Here is a 17,503-nt window from a genome sequence, read left to right as displayed (position 1 = left end):
TTGTTTCACTTTTAATTGACTATATCACAATTCCAGTGGGTCATAAGTTAACTGTGCCTTTAAGCAGTTTGGAAAAGTCCAGAAAATAATGTCAAGCCTTCAGGCAATTAGCCAATTAGGTTCATTTGAGTCAACTGGAGGTGCACCTGTGGATGTATTTTAAGGCCTATCTTCAAACTCAGTGCCTCTTTGCTTGACATCATGGGAAAATTATAAGAAATCAGCCAAGACCTAAGAAAAAAAATTGTGGACCTCTACAAGTTCATCCTTGGGAGCAATTTCCAAATGCCTGAAGGTACCACGTTCATCTGTACAAACTATAGTACACCATTATAAACACCTTGGGGCCACGCAGCCATCATACCGCTCAGGAAGGAGATGCATTCTAGAGATGAATGTTGTTTGATGCGAAAGTCTAAATCAATCCCAGAACATCAGCAAAGAACCTTGTGAAGATGCTGGAGGAAATGGGTAGATCAGTATCTATATCCTTACAAGTCCTATATCGATATAACCTGAAAGGCTGCTCAGCAAGGAAGAAGCCACTGCTCCCAAACCACCATTAAAAAAAGCCAGACTACAGTTTGCAAGTGTACATGCTGTGCGTATTTTTTTCCGTACTCAGGTTAACAGGTTAGAGCTTTTACACTGCATGCGGATGCAGTCCGTCGATCTGTTCCAGTTGCGGTGCGTATACAGCAGTGCAGCGATGGTTTCCGCACCGAGAATTAAAGTGGCAGCGCATTGTTCACATTAAAATAGACATAGATTGACAAGAAACTGTAATAATTTCATCATATACGCATAATTTCAGTTAATGTGTTCTACAGTTACTAAATTACAGGGTCAAGAAAAACTAAAAAGTATGATTATAGTCCCAAAAGTTGCAAAATGCCATCATATATTATTTTTTTACCCTAAAAAAAGACAGAGTGAACGCAAATGCGTCTCATTCTTCTCCTTCTTAGCAACAGATATAGCGCGATAGCTTTTCTTCTGTCAACAAATCGAACTACATGTAAATCAAAGAATCACAATTATTAAAATACATTTTCATACTGTTTCAATGTCTTAAACAATGTCAAAGTTAACGTTTGGATTTAAAATCAAAATTACTTACACATTTTTGATTTTGTGGCACACACAAACTGCGGATCAGTAGCGCACTGCAAACGCAGCATATGTGAAAGCACTATAGCGCGTGCTGCTCCTGTACCGTATACGCACCGTATACGCACCATATACTCACCGCATACACACCACATATGCACTGCACACGGAGTATGTGTGAAACGGGCGTAATGGACAAAGACCCCAAGCATACCTCCAAAGTTGACAAAATGGCTTAAGGACAACAAAGTTAAGTTATTGGAGTGGTCATCACAAAGCCCTGACCTCAATATGATAGAAAGAAAATGTGTGGGCAGAACTTAAAAGGCATGTGTGAGCAAGGAGGTCTACAAATGTGACTCAGTTTGACTCAGCGACACCATTTCTGTCTGGAGGAATGGGCCAAAATTCCAGCAACTTATTGTGAGAAGCTAGTTGAAGGCTATCCAAAGCATTTGACCCAAGTTATACAATTTAAAGGTAATGCTACCAAATACTAACAATGTATATGTAAACTTCTGACCCACTGGGAATTTGATGAAAGAAATAAAAGCTGAAATAAAAAATTCTCTATAGTATTATTCTGACATTTCACGTTCTTACATAAGACATCTCACATAATGTAGTGATCCTAACTGACCTAAAACAGGGAATGTTTTCTATGATTAAATGTCAGAAATTTAAAAAAAAACTGAGTTTAAATGTAAACTGCTTTCATTTTCAGCAAACATAACATGTGTAAATATTAGTTTGAACATAAAAATATTCAACAACTAAGACATAATCTGAACAAGTTTCACAGACATGTGACTAACAGAAATGTGTCCCTGAACAAAAAAAAAAGGGGGGGGGGGGTAACAGTCAGTATCTGGTGTGGCCACCAGCTGCATTAAGTACTGCAGTGCATTTCCTCATGGACTGCACCAGATTTACCAGTTTTTGCTGTGAGATGTTACCCCACTCTTCCACTAAGGCACTTGCAAGTTCTGACATTTCTGGGGGAATGGCCCTAGCCCACATGCAGATCCAACAGGTCACAGACGTGCTCTATGGGATTGAGATCCGGGCTCTTCACTGGCCATGGCAGAACACTGACATTCCTGTCTTGCAGAAAATCACGCACAGAACGAGCAGTATGGCTGGTGGCATTGTCATAAGGTCATGTCAGGATGAGCCTGCAGAAAGTGTACCACATGAGGGAGGAGGTTTTCTTCCCTGTAAAACACAGCATTGAGATTGCTTGCAATGACAACAAGCTCAGTCAAATGATGCTGTGACACATCGCCCCAGACCATGACGGACCCTCCACCTCCAAATCGATCCCGCTCCAGTGTACAGGCCTCGGTGTAGCACTCATTCCTTCAACGATAAACACGAGTCCAACTATCACCCCTGGTGAGACAAAACAGTGACTCGTCAGTGAAGAGGACTTTTTGCTAGTCCTTTCTTGTCAAGCGAAGCTGGTAAGGACCTGCCTTACAACTGGCCTACAGGCCCTCAGTCCAGCCTTTCTCGGCCTATTGCGAAAAGTCTGAGTTCTGATGAAGGTATTGTGCATTCCTGATGTTATTCAGGCAGTTGTTGTTGCCATCCTGTTCTTGTCATGCAGGTGTGATATTCGGAGGTACCGATCCTGTGCAGGTGTTGTTACATATGGTATGCCACTGCGAGGATGATCAGCTGTCCTTCCTGTCTCCATGTAGCGCTGTCTTAGGCATCTCACAGTAGGGACATTGCAATTTATTGCACTGGCCACATCAGCATGCCTCCATGCATCATGCCTCCATGCATCATGCCTAAGTCTGTTTAGTACATTTACATTTATGCATTTGGCAGACGCTTTTATCCAAAGCGACTTACAGTGCAATTATTACAGGGACACTCCCCCCGGAACAACCTGGAGTTAATAAGTGCCTTGCTCAAGGGCACAATGGTGGTGGCCGTGGGGTTCGAACCAGCGACCTTCTGATTAACAGCCCTGTGTTTTAGCCACTACGCCTGAAGTTGCCTAAAGTTTATATTCAGTCTCTTTGCAATGCACTTTAAATCTGCCACAACCTAGCCACATGCAGACTGTGAAATCTTGCAAATTCCATTTGAAATCTGAATAAAAAAAAAGTGATAAGTAGCAATTTTATTTCAAGAAATGAATCCACCAAAAACTCTACCACAACTTTATGTATTTATGTATGTACTTTTAAATGCTTATGACAGACATCATTGCTTTCACCTCACAATGATTGGCAGCCACCAGTATATTTCGCCTATTATATGCTTAAAATTGAGCGTTTCTCAACTTTCTGACTCTTTCACCACTTACTCCTATAGAGAATGAATTTAAAACTTGTACTCCGCTCCACTCACTCCACTGCAGTAGAGACATACAGTAAACATCCATGTTCATGCATAGCTGACAAATACAGCTCCAGCTTTAGGGAGCAGAGTCTGTGCAATATGGCTGACCACTCCATATTCCATCTCATTGCTCTCTTTCTGCCACTGTTATAGCCCCACATTTCACCCAGTCCAGTGCTGCATGGCACACGCATCCTTGTGATACCACCAAAGTAGCACCACTGTCTTTTTAATGCCTACTGCAAATGAAGCTAATTACGTTTTTGTCTGCCACAGTTAATTGATATCACTCAATAAAACAGTACTTCCCTTGATACCTTTAACAGATGTAAACAGATGCAAGAAATGTTTAAGTCATGTTTTACCCCAAATTCCAAAGAAAAGAAAAAAAAAGGATCATGTTTTGTAGCATATAGTAAAAAAAATATGTGTTTGGACTGGATGCGAATTATGTCTGTTCTGGATGATTTTCACTTCTGTATACAGTAAAAAGTGCTTGTAGTTAATTGTCATAATTACATCCTAATAATGTCACAATGCAAAACTTTGATGGTTCTAAGATAGGCTTAATTTTCTTCACACAAAATATAATTTCTTACTACTATTCCTTTTAGTTTTGGGGTGAAATAACCAGACAATTTATTTCTGAGATTCATCCATAAGCCTATTTTGACCAAAAAAACATAGCACATGTCGTAGAAATTTTAAATCTTGCTTGAAGGTATCCAAGGTTCCCAGTATATTCCAACTTGAAATCCACCGAGAGGTAGACAGCTTCCTGTCCCACAGGAAATACTGACTCAGTCCAGAGATCTTGTGTCCTACCCAATACACTGATACAATCACCTAACTGTTTGTAGACCCATGGTCTCACATATTATGCTCTTTTTGTAGAAATAACTCAGAAAGTCCCCAGTTTTTCCTTTCATTTCCTTTAATGATTTATGGCTGGGAGGTCCCAATCAGATGTAGCTGAGAGAGACTCAACTCTACAAAGTGTAAACATAAGCTTAGATACTTTACGTTACATTGCATTATCACATTCCAGAATACTTTTTAACTCCATTCCGATTGGTTCAGATCTTAGTGCTAAACTAAAAAGTCTTTGTTTCACGCAGATAACTTAAGGGGAAAGTTTCTGTCTTCGTCATAAGCATTAAAATGTTGTTATACAAGAACAGCTGCCACCACAAGACAAATAACAAATACATCATTATCAAGGCCTCTTGACATGCAAACTCTGACTCTATAGTTATCTGGGCTTTTGTATGTCTCACTGACTGTATTACGCATCAGGGTTCTGGAAGTGTTACAGTTTGTGATACAGTTTGATGTCTGTAAAATGTATTCTTTAATGAATCATTCATTAAGACTATTTTAATTAAGTTGGTTTGGTTTTGGTTGGTTGGTTTTCAGAGACTTGCTTCTCAAACCAGACACTCGTAGCATTGATTATTTTATCTGTGATTTATTGTGTTGATATGATGGCCTCAAACATGATCATGCTCAACTTAAATTATTGTTTAATTTACATCAGATGATGAGCTCAAAAGTAACCGCTTCCCCAGACGTATTATGCAGATTTTTTTAAGCAATGAATTCAGTTGATGTCACCAGGATCCTCTGGCTGAGGTAGTTTCACTGTGAGAGCAGGTGTTGTTTACAATGTTGCACTGCCCAAATAAACAGCTGTCAGGATGAAGGCACACACAGAAGACAAGCCTCATCAGCTAACCCAAACCGCTCACCCATGTTTGCACAGACAACATGTAAGAAATTTAAATATGAGGAGCAGAGGTGAGCCTCTGGAACATCTTTTTCCCCAATACACTGCTCACAATCGGGTTTGAGTCTGGATGCATGGTTTTTAAATGAATATTTAACGTAACATTGATCATGAACAGTTAACAGGTTAATTATGTTGTTTCTGTGCCACTAGCAGTACAAAAAGTAATTGCAAAAATAATTGTTTCCAAAAAGTTTTCCCAAACACTTCTTCCACCCCACCCCTTCCCCCTTTTTCCCACTGGTTGGACAAATTGGAAGTCCCGCTTAGTAATAGACCAATATATCAGCCAGGTCAGTTTATTTGTCGATATTTGGGCATTTTATATATTCAGCATTGAACCATAATCATCGTCTTGTTTCATGGAACAAGTTGAAGTTCTCAAAACCGTCTTGGAAAGTGCACATGTTCTGTTTGTTTGTTTTTTGGAGTAAATATGGTTTCAAATAAGTTTTACGTGTTGTCTGCATATGATTTTCTGTCCTTAAATTGTGTAATAGGAGAAACCAGGGTTAGATGTCACACCTAAAACTGAATATTTGTCAGGGTATTTATTTTTTAAAGTCTATTTCTACATAGCCACATACCTTGATGTCTTGGTGACCAATGTTACAGTTTGTTGAAAAAAGCTGACCTTTTGTGACAACATGCCTCAATTGTTAGGAATGTTGTCACAATGTATGGAGCAAGTTGTCGTAATGGAACTTGCCTCTAAACTAGTGGCGAAGGTTTCATATGAACATTGTGGTGTGATGGGGAAACATGTCCCTGCAATCACAACTGCCAAAACAACATCTACAGGTTCTGTTTTGGAGACCATTCTTGGTGCGGCAACTGTACGCTGTCTCTTATCCAATTTCTGTAAGCACGCTAATTCTTTTTCATGCTAGCACAAGTGGGCAATATGGGCCTTTATACTGTACACTTGCATTAAGCAACCTGTTATAGAAAAGTTAAACGATTAAGAAGCACAAAACATTTCAGTAAACAACAAAAATGGAAAGGGTAATGTACAAAATTTCAAAACCTTGTTTTGTCGAACAAATATTGGAATTGATAAATGTAATAAATGTATTATTTTTAATGCATGTGGCAACCTGCCCAGGTAAACACTTGACAATATGCCCTGAAATGGCTTTAATGAAAAATGTATTTGTTCTAAGAACATGTTTAGACCTGTTGGTAAAACTCTGTCTTCATAATATATTTGACCTTACCCTAATGGTTTGATTGTGTTCACTTGTTTACCCAAGAGCTAGAACAAAAATATGATAATAATTGAATTTGGAGGCTAAAATTCACCAAAATAGTTCAAATTTAAGATGGTTTTAAACTAGATGTTTATAGCCCACATACAATACCACTGCTAGAACAAATAAAATTAAGCAATAGGGCTGTTGACTCCAAATGTTATTGTTAATGATCCCAGTCATGCTTATATCAGCATTATATTGACCACCTTACTGTCCAGTTATCGGTTTCGGCATCAGGCATTAAAAAACGACATGTGTCGACCAGTAGTCCCATCCCAAACTCACACCAGTGGTTGAACCAAAGGTTGGCTTTTACGACTGCACAGATGGCACAATTTTGGCTAACTTTAAATGATAAACTTTCAGATTAAAGTAGCCAGCAGTTTCAATTTCAAATTACAGTGCTCTGGTATGGTGCGGCTAGCTGTTCAGTCAGCGATTCTGCACCAGGCAATGCCAGAATATTTCAAAAGGCACTTTGCAGCACATTAATCTCAGGCAAAATTAGTCTTATCTCTGTCTGCTTCTGTCGAGGCTTTCATACTCACTCTCTCATTCTGTACGTGGGAGGTCAATATCTGACAGCTGGCATTAACATATTTTCCAGGGTATAAATTATTTGGCCCGAGTAGGGTAAAGCTAACAGTTTGTCACAGTTGACTGCCTCCCACCCCTCTGTGCTCTGTTTGGTTGCACCACAGCTACACATACTCCAAGTGCTACTGTAATTCAAATCTAACTCTCAGCATGGGCTGACCAAGAGACATCTTTGACCAGTTGAGTTGGTCCTGGTTGTGGGTGTTTTCCTAATAGCAAGTAATTCAGGGAGGATGCAGTTGTTTTCAGAATATTGCTTTATGTTAACAACATGAGACTTAGTCATGGACTAATGTCTGCAAAAAAAAATATATATTTTTTTTTACTCCTTGTGGCTTTTGCTTCAATAAGGAATGCAAGGTTCAAGTCCAAATCAGTTCCATTGTCTGAAATTTTTGTGAAAATTAATGTAGTTACTACTTATTTAAAGGCATAGTACAACTAGAGATTACAAATTCTCTCATCATGTACTCACTTGCATCTTAAGACTGACAGGACATGGAGATGTTTGGAAGAATGTTAGCCTCAGTCACCTTTCACTTTCCTCATTTAGACAAATAGCGTAATGAAAAGGATTGGTGACTAAGACTAACATTCTGCCAAGCATCTCCTTTTGTGTTCCACATAAGTCAGGTTTGGAACGACATGAGTGTGAGTAAATGATGTCAGAACAACAAGGTTTATCATGTATATTTAGTCCAGTATAATTTTTAATTGACCCAAATTGTCTGCATTCTTAATCTCTCTGCATCTATTGCTACTATTCAGGAGCCTATGAATTATCGATGTGATGTTTGATGTCTTCAATGTGAATATGTAGATTTATTACAAATCTTAATAAAGCAACTGCTCTTTGTCTCCCTCTTTCTCTCTCCCTCTCTCTTTCTTCAGCCCTCTGAGGACCCCAAAATCCTGCTTGCTTCCCCAAAGTTGCTTCTTCCATCAGACAGTCAACTTCCAGCCAGCACCCCTCTGTCAGTGCACCACCAGCTCCAGCTGCTCCAGCAGCAGCTCACCCAACAGCAGCAGCAGACTCAGGTGGTTGTGGCCCAGGTGAGATGAAGTCATACAACACTTTTAATAGACATTTAATGGGCTTGTAAGGATGGAATTTAGTGTGCTGCTGTTATAGTGTCACACTGTTGAGTTGTGTTTGAGTACTGATGTTTACTCTTTGCCATAACGTATCACTGTAATCCCTTAAATGACCTTTAAACAAATTTACAGCTCAACTAATACTCAAGATTTAACAGAAGAAATAATGCAAGTGCTCTTACATAATTGTAAGCCTCCCATTTCTGCCTTTTTAAAACCTAAAAAAAGAAAAATCACCATTCACTTCCATTGCAACTGCCTCACTGTAAATTTTATTTTTTACAAGAAAAGGAGGGATGACTGAAAAATATTGTCAATTTAGCTTAACTTGTATTGAACCTGAATGCTACTTTTAAAGGAATAGTTCACCCAATATTATAATTCTCTCTTCATTTACTCACCCTTATTTCAGCTCAAACACATATGACTTTCTTCCACGAAACACAAAGATATTTTAATGAAGATATGATGTCTGTTTGTCCATACAATGCATGTATGGACAAAAAGGACATAAAGGCAGAATAAAGTTAATCCATAAGACTCTTATGGCTAAATCCATGTCTTCTGAAGCGATCCAATCAATTTTGGGTGCGAACAGACCAAAGTCACTATTTCTTGACATCAGCAATCTCCTTGGCAATCATGATTTCATTTTCAATTACACTTCCTAGCACCACCGAACGCTCAGCGCATGCGTCAAACACTAGAAAGACTCGTTCTGAACCATAGCCACATAGTCCAGCATTAGAGCCTCAAACAAACAGCAGAAGATTTTCTTTTCATTCTTTCAGGCAGTAGACTGGTTTAGTTGTTCAGCCATTGAGTGTCTGCAGTTAGCTTGTTTAGCCAAAGCTTTACACCAAGGGTTTGGCAAGTAGACAAAGCAGTTGTTTTTCATATAGGCATAATGCTCATCCAAAGGTCACACTCTTTCTTAAGACTGAGCAAAGTCTTTTGATTTCCTTGGAAGACACTTAGTGCTCCTCTCAGGTTTGAGAGAAGTGTTACTAAGGGTGGGATATTTTCCAAACTCTTTTGATGTGCATCTTTGTTGGATAAGCATGTCTCTGTGTTGCTTTGAGGTGGATTGGAGATAGTCAGGGTGTCCAACCTGTCAGTACTCTGAAAAGCAAAGGCTGCCCACATTAAACAGATCCTGATTTAAAAAACAAATCAAAGAGAGACAAGCTTTGGCTGCTGTGTGATATGTCCAGTAACTGAAGAAGAAGAGAAGCTTTGAAGCACAGGGGTGTGAGCAAGTCAGTCGTCACTTATTAATTTATTTCTTCATTTGTTTTGCACCAGCCCTATTCCTTAGGGAAATGATAGGCAGATTAAAAGATATGCAAGCTTGTCTGAAATTATAATTAGTGGTTGGATTTGGCAGAGTGGGTTATTTGTGGAGAAAGCAGGGTTCTTTGTGGTTTTGGCCAGTTTTTCTGATAATCATATGTCAATCTTACTACAGACTTTGTAAGGCAGCAAACCACGTCCAAATCCAATGCTTGTGTAACATCCTGTCAAACACACATTTGCCTCCTGCCATGTCTAGACAAAGATGCCCAATGCAGGCACTTTATAAAAGAAGGCAAAATGCACATTGATTATGAGTGATTGAGGCCAGTTGTGCATCTAGTTATGCATGCAGAGAATGCATACAATTCTATCAAATGTGATTTCTCTCAAATGGAAGTCTTATGTTTGCTGGAGTACATTTTTTTTCTGTTTAGGAAAATAAAAAAGACATGCATACAGAGGGCTTATGGAGAGTCAAACAAATCCATATCAATCAAAACAGTGGGAGGATGACTTCTACGAGTGTCTTGCATTTTAATACTCCTTGATTTGCGGTCACGTGACGCCATCCGAGGAGCGGATGTGTGAACGGCGGGCTCTGCGCACGTTGCTAGTTTTTAATTATTTTTATGTCAAACCGGTGAGATATCTGTTCTTTGAAGTCAGCATGGCAAAGAAGTCAAAATCCTCAGGCTCTGGAGATATAAAATGACACTTACATGCTCAAGCTAATACCCCCAAAAAGGCCTGTAGACCAGGGACTCAGTTTGGACAGTGCGGTGGGAGAAATCCAGCATCAACTGTCCAACATGTCTGTAATGCTGACTTAGAGGATCTTTCTGTAATATGTTGATTTATTACTGCGATGGAAACTAAATTCTCTGAGTTGGTTACGAGATTGTCGGATGTCAAGAGATGGATCGATTATCTGGAGTCATCGGATAGGGAATTAGCTGCTAATCCTCTAGCGACAAAGATAGGCTTGGAAAAAATTTTGGAAAAACTAGAGAATTTGTAGGACCATAGTAAGCAAAATAACGTCCTATTGTCGGAATTCCTGAGCATGAGGAATGCAGAGATATGGTAAAATTCTAGATGAGCTCTTCCTGAGTCTGCTTGTCATAACAGGCAATAAGCTGGAGTTCCAGCTCGCAGATCCGCTGAGGTAGATTCTGGCCAAATTTCTGAGATCATCCGATAAAGATCTTGTGTTACGCAGCTTTCTTGGAAGAATCACAGCATTTTCTTGTTCCCACTCTTTGCGAATTCGACAAGAGAGAAACGTGATAGATTCAAGCAATGCAAGAAACTCATACATCAACGAAAGAGCACTTTTGCACTGATGTTTCCGGCCAAACTGAGAATAGATAGTAAGGATCAGGGGTGGAAAGAGAACTGAAAAATCATACTCATAGAAGTACTGTTACTTCCCCAAAAATGTGGTGTGAGTAGAGTAAAAGTAGCTGTCCTAAAAACTACTCAAGATAGAATAAAAGTGTAGCTCATTTAAAAGTACTCATGAGTAGTGAGTATTAATATAGTTCACTTTAGACATAAGCGACTGCGTTTACATTAAATCCTCACCAAGACGGGCACTGGTGGAAATGTAATGTTTATTTGATCATTTAAGAGCGAACCCGTATTAGCGCTCAAACATTAGGCACCTGTCAATCAAACAGCGTGCAGCTACAGACGTCAGGAAATAAAAAGTATTTTATATTTCATCTAGATCAACCACCCAGTGGTGCTCCTGCTATCGCAATTTATGCAATGAACACCCCTATTCTAGATGTAGAACATTGGCTAAATATAGAAAACTAATCAAAAGTTTGAGTTTTTTTCCGATAAACATCTAGATCATTTTATTGCCCAGCCCTATTGATAAAATTGCATTAATCTCTCACAGCAGCCCAATAATCTCAGTGATAGAGAGTTAAATTACAGGCTACGTTATAGACATTCAGAATCTAGTAAGTAGAAATATGAAATTTACCTCTATATATGTTTCTTCAAATTATAGGCAGGATTAATGCTGATATATGGCTTGAGCAAGTTAAACACACGTCACGATCAAGCAATTGGCCTTTTTCCTTGCGAAAAGCACTTTCAGGTGCGGCCTGTTATGTTCAGCTGTAAACCGTGCTTGAGGCATTCTCCACAGTTGGCGCCAGATCTGCAGCTGCCATTCAAGTTTTTTACGTGTGATTTGATTTGACGGGAGTCATGAGACTCTCCCTAGCCAATCATGTTATAGATAAAAATAAAATCAGGACAGGGAAGTAGCAAACGCAGATGGTGGGAAAATAGCGCAGTAAAAAAAAAAAATTATTTACAGCACTTAAAATTTTCTCAAGTAAAAGTATTAAAGTTTTAAACTACTTAAAGTAAAATTCTTTGGAAAAGTAGTTAATTACATTACGTGAGTATTTGTAATTTGTTATTTTACACCCCTGCTAAGGATGGCTGCAAAGTATCTACATGCTCACAGCAAGCACTGTCTTTCATAAAAACATTGGGGTGAGCCTTTTGGTGATTTCCATGTTGCGGTCTAGTGGACCTGTCTCATTAGAAATACGCTCGACTGTCCGAGGAAGCTGGGCGTCTTTTTCATTTCTCTTTGTGCTGGTTCCGCCTAGCGGCTGGAGTTTGTTTGTGTAATATAATTTTTTTGGTACAGCTTGTGGATGAACTGCTCATTTTGTGTGCTTATGCCTCCTGTTGGCTGGAGTTGGTTTTGTGAAATATTTCTTGCTGGGCATTGGAGTGATTTTGACTGCCAGGTGAACTGAACGGCCCCGTTTTTTTTTCTGTTTATTTATTTTTTTGTGCTGGTTCCGCTAGAGGCTGAAGCTTGTTTTGTGGAGGAACACACCTTCGAGACCGTTAATTAGATGAATCTAAAAACAAATTGTGTGTGCATATGTTTATTCCGCTTATGGGCTGGAGTTTGTTTTATAGACTATTTAGACTAAGTTGTCGCATGTGATCTCGTAGGTGTACATGGACTGTTTGAGTTTAGAGGGATGGACGCTGGTTGGCGCTGTTTGCACGGGGTTAATGCGCAAGTTTTTCTTTCGTAGAGTGGCAGAATTTCAGGGGAAAAGGTTGGTTTTTGTCTAATATTTACGCACCTAACACTGATGATCAGGGCTTTTTTTATAGATCTTGTAGGGATGTTGCAAACCACTGGCACCCCTTATGATATAATATTGGGAGGAATCTTCAATCTTTTGATGGACTTGATCGTAGTGAAGCAAAAGTGTGTAAGCCCCCTAGAGCAACACTGATGCTTCACAGGATGTGGAAAATGTGGATGGGTACTTATTTTTTGGTTGACGGGGAGGAGCAGTGGAGAGGGGGCAATTGGGTCATTTATGTAAATAATATGTGAAATCTATTTTTCTTTTTTTGGTTGGTTAATTTATTTGTCTTTTTAAGTCATAGCATATTTTCTTTGAACTGCTTGTTTATATGCGTGTCTGTTGTTGACCACTGGGATGCATGTTGGGTGATGCATTTATAAAAATAAAAAATGACTGCAGTGGAACTTGGTTAAAAAACGGAGAATTGGATTGTAAGGAAAGAACATGAACTACACAAATTAACATTAAGAATGTTGTAGGTTATGTAGGGTGAAAGTAATTTGTATTTTTTTTTTAGATCCAAATGTTCTGAAACCTTTTGAATATCTTTTCTTTTGCAGTAGTTTTTTAATCAGTTTTCCATGAAAAAAAATGGCTTATTTAGATTTATATTATGTATTTACTGTATATTGTATTCTAAAGTTCTGAGACTGTTGTGTTGTAAATTTTGACTCGCGTCGCCAGACCCTCAGCTGTTGTTTGATCAACTGAAAAATTTCTGGTTAATTTATGAAAAGTCAAGCTAGGGTTACTGCCAAAACGTATTGCAGATCATCCATATATATCACCATTTGTTTTTTTATCTTGTATCCCTACTTGCAGAGTTCTTTTTTTTTTTTTTTTTGCATTGCAAACTCAAAAATAATAAGATAAATGTTGGTTATTGTTATTTATTCTTTTGTTGTTTTGTTGACAGACAATAGTTAAATACACATAAGAAATAACACTTTTTCATTTTTTTTTGTTTTTTTTTTTTATTTAATTTTTTTTTAATGCTCAAACTTTTGCTCTGACTTGACTGATAAATGTCCCCAATTAGAATGAGATATAAACGGTGGCACTTTGAAATATGAGGCTTGTATACATTCACATGCCTACCATGATCTTTTGTCATGCTAGGCAGCTCTTTTCCCAATGACAAGCACTCTCTGTCAGAAAAGACACCCACACACACAAACAAACATGTACACTCAAAAATGTATGCAAGGCAGCTGAATTTTAACTAAGCTTTCAGTCCACATTTACAGTTTGGTAATTGTTTTCCTAAATTTTTGCTCTACTCCCTGCCAGCCTGCTTTTGATGGCTCATTGGCTTTGTCTGGGGAATGTATTGTTCTTAAGGGTGAGCAGCACGAGCAGGCATACTTTTTAAGCATGGTCATAAATCACCCAGGACCCCTCAGAGAGAGGCCACTGTGCCTTTGGGAACACACAGACACTTAGACGGTGCTCAGAATAAGTCACTGGTGAAATGGACTCGCCCGGCTATCACTGGATAGAATCTTAGGAGTCCTGAAGGACACCGGAGGACATCCTAATCACTTACGAAAACTTTGTAGGTGGTCATTTCTCATTGGAAGGACGTACCCAACAGTATTTCATAACATGGTGTGCAGCAGACTGCCTTGGTGTATTTTTGTTGTTTTCTTTTATGAACGTTCGTGAATTGTGCGCTAAACAGATCCCAGAGCCCTAATTGTGCACCCACATATTTGTTCGTAAAAACATAAGCAAACATTTTCATACAGAAATCATAATTCGTCATTAATTTGCATCTTAAATTTAGAATTAAATTTTTAAATTATAAAATAACTAATAAATAATTGATGCTAGCTCTTTTAATGCGCATCCCGCCATCCAGATGTGCACTTCTTGGACATCCAGTTACATGGGATCCTCTCGTGGACCCGCTACAACCATCCACTCTGTTGGTGAGGTGCCACTCAGTGTGTCACCTCTCCTGCTGTCTCCTAGTGAATGTTGGGACCCTCTCTCCGGCATGCGCTGACTCTGCAAGCTCCAATGCCTCGATCAGCTCTGCAAAATAAGTTTGTCTACAACCACTTTTTCAGCAACATGTGCCACGTTAGGCTGACCGGGATGCAACCATATATGGGCCAAATGGAACAGCTGAGCAGACTGAACACGACAGAACCACAGGTATCATTCGTCCACTCATGGAAACGCAGGGCTGCACATACCGGGACAGTCCCACCAGGGTCATATCTCGGAGTTCAGAGTGTCATAGTCGTCTGCTACCCTGGGAGGGAAATATTATTAGGTGCACTGTGCCTCTCCAGTTAAAAACAGGAGTGCACGCCCTCTTCCAGGTCCCACCTGGGCCAATATCTCAGAGTTCAGAGTGTCATAGTCGTCTGCTACCCTGGGAGGAAAATATTAATAGGTGCACTGTGCCTCTCCAGTTAAAAACAGGAGTGCACGCCCACTCTTCAAGGTCCCAACTCTTGCAGATGGCCATGACCTCGAAGGTGTGCAAATAATCCTCCACATCATCTTGCTCTGTGAGCTTTGTCTGTATGTGGTGGGCTGATATACGAGTAGCTGATAAGGCTGTGTGCCCAGCATTCCCTGCTCGCAGACACGCAACCTCGCGCTCTGTCCGATCCAGTCTTGTGGCCAGCTGTTCACATATTTGCTGCTGTCTGAGGGCTTCCACTGCCAGGTGCTGTATAAAATCATCCATTTTGGGGGAGAGGGTACTTTCTGTGGGTGAAACAGCAGAACAATTGTGAGTGAGTATTGTGTTGTGCAAGTATGTGTACATTTGATATGTAAATTGTGTTGTGTAAGTATGTTGTTTACTGTAATTGGTATATGTCTCGTCACTGTCATGGCTGCTATGTTGCTCGGAACTGCAAACAAGAATTTCACCTACTGTTGCACTTGTGTATATGGTAGTGTGACAATAAAGTGATTTGATTTGATTGATTTGAGTTCGTCTGGCCTCGACACCAATATTGCCTGCATTCTCCAACAGATGTGGGGTTATGTTGAATGAGGCACAAGACGAACAGGTATTTTTATGCCCAAAAAGGGTTCTTTATTAAAGGTAGTGAGTGTGTTGGGGAGGAGAGTGTGAGGAGTGGTGGTGGTGGCAAGTGTGAGTCCCGGTATCTGAGGAAGGCTGAGGATGCCTGCATCAGAGACTGGAATTCAGGCTATGAGAGTGTTGAAGAGAGGTGCAAGCAGAGTGGAGCACACAGCAGGAGCAGTCAGTTGGTCTCTGTAATGATAAGAGAGAACACACATGAGCTTTCCTCTTGGAGATCTTGCTTACATTCTCATGCTTCTTAACTCTTTTCTCTCTTGATGACAGTGTCTCTGCTCTGCTAATTAAGGTTTCCAGGGGCAACACCGGCAAGCACATGGCTGGCTCGCCACAATTTATATGAATTATCCTTATTTGGGGGCCTTTCTCAGCAAATAATGATGTTGTAATTAATTAATTAATTGGCATGTCATGAAATTTATTTTTATTAAGATTTTTGCCCTAATATTTATATTTTAGTATCAACTTGTTACGAAGCACTGGTACTTTTGGTACAGCTACATGTACATGATTATAAAAACATTCAGGGCTGTACTGAAAACATTCGTGGCTCAAGCCCCGGTAGCCCAGCCATAGCACAACCATTGGGTGAGAACAAATTTATGTCCTGCTGATATCGTTTCTGGGCAGTGGGCACAAGTGTTTAACTTATATGCAGTTATTAGTGAATGAGACCAGTTGTCTTTATCTAGCTTGACATACATTGCTGTGAAAAAATATTTTCCCCCTTCCTGATTTCTTCAATTTTTGTGTATTTGTCATTCTTAATTGTTTTAGACCTTCAAATTAGATATAACATAAAACAAAGGCAACCTGAGTAAACACAAAATACAATTTTCAAATATAAATATACAGTCAGGTCCATAAATATTGGGACATCGACACAATTCTAATCTTTTTGGCTCTGTACACCACCACAATGGATTTTAAATGAAACAAACAAGATGTGCTTTAACTGCAGACTTTCAGCTTTAATTTGAGGGTATTTACATCCAAATCAGGTGAACGGTGTAGGAATTACAACAGTTTGTATATGTGCCTCCCACTTTTTAAGGGACCAAAAGTAATGGGACAATTGGCTGCTCAGCTGTTCCATGGCCAGATGTGTGTTATTCCCTCATTATCCCATTTACAAGGAGCAGATAAAAGGTCCAGAGTTCATTTCAAGTGTGCTATTTGCATTTGGAATCTGTTGCTGTCAACTCTCAATATGAGATCCAAAGAGCTGTCTCTAAAAAATCACCCATCAGAGAGATAGCAAAAACATTAGGTGTGGCCAAATCAACTGTTTGGAACATTCTTAAAAAGATAGAACACACCGGTGAGCTCAGCAACAACAAAAGACCCGGAAGACCACGGAAAACAACTGTGGTGGATGACTGAAGAATTCTTTCCCTGGTGAAGAAAACACCCTTCACAACAGTTGGCCAGATCAAGAACACTCTCCAGGAGGTAGGTGTATGTGTGTCAAAGTCAACAATCAAGAGAAGACTTCACCAGGGTGAATACAGAGGGTTCACCACAAGATGTAAACCATTGGTGAGCCTCAAAAACAGGAAGGCCAGATTAGAGTTTGCCAAACAACATCTAAAAAAGCCTTCACAGTTCTGGAACAACATCCTATGGACAGATGAGACAAAGATCAACTTGTACCAGAGTGATGGGAAGAGAAGGGTATGGAGAAGGAAAGGAACTGCTCATGATCCAAAGCATACCACCTCATCAGTGAAGCATGGTGGTGGTAGTGTCATGGCGTGGGCATGTATGGCTGCCAATGGAACTGGTTGTCTTGTATTTA

At 39.6% G+C, this 17,503-nt stretch overlaps 1 protein-coding gene across 3 annotated transcripts in view; it reads left to right on the top strand.

Moving 5' to 3' along the window:
* The window catches only part of LOC127654394 (carboxyl-terminal PDZ ligand of neuronal nitric oxide synthase protein-like), a 182,896-nt gene that overhangs the window by 134,646 nt on the left and 30,747 nt on the right, over positions 1–17,503 (top strand). For all 3 annotated transcript variants that reach the window (XM_052141548.1, XM_052141547.1, XM_052141549.1), the window contains one exon: positions 7,993–8,154. In XM_052141548.1, the coding sequence (XP_051997508.1) occupies positions 7,993–8,154 (162 nt within the window). The remainder of the gene's footprint in view (positions 1–7,992; positions 8,155–17,503) is intronic.

The sequence above is a fragment of the Xyrauchen texanus genome, chromosome 13, assembly GCF_025860055.1.
Source record: "Xyrauchen texanus isolate HMW12.3.18 chromosome 13, RBS_HiC_50CHRs, whole genome shotgun sequence".
NCBI classification, from domain to species: domain Eukaryota; kingdom Metazoa; phylum Chordata; class Actinopteri; order Cypriniformes; family Catostomidae; genus Xyrauchen; species Xyrauchen texanus.
Note: the sequence above shows the minus strand (reverse complement) of the source record. Positions and strands in the feature narration are given on the sequence as shown.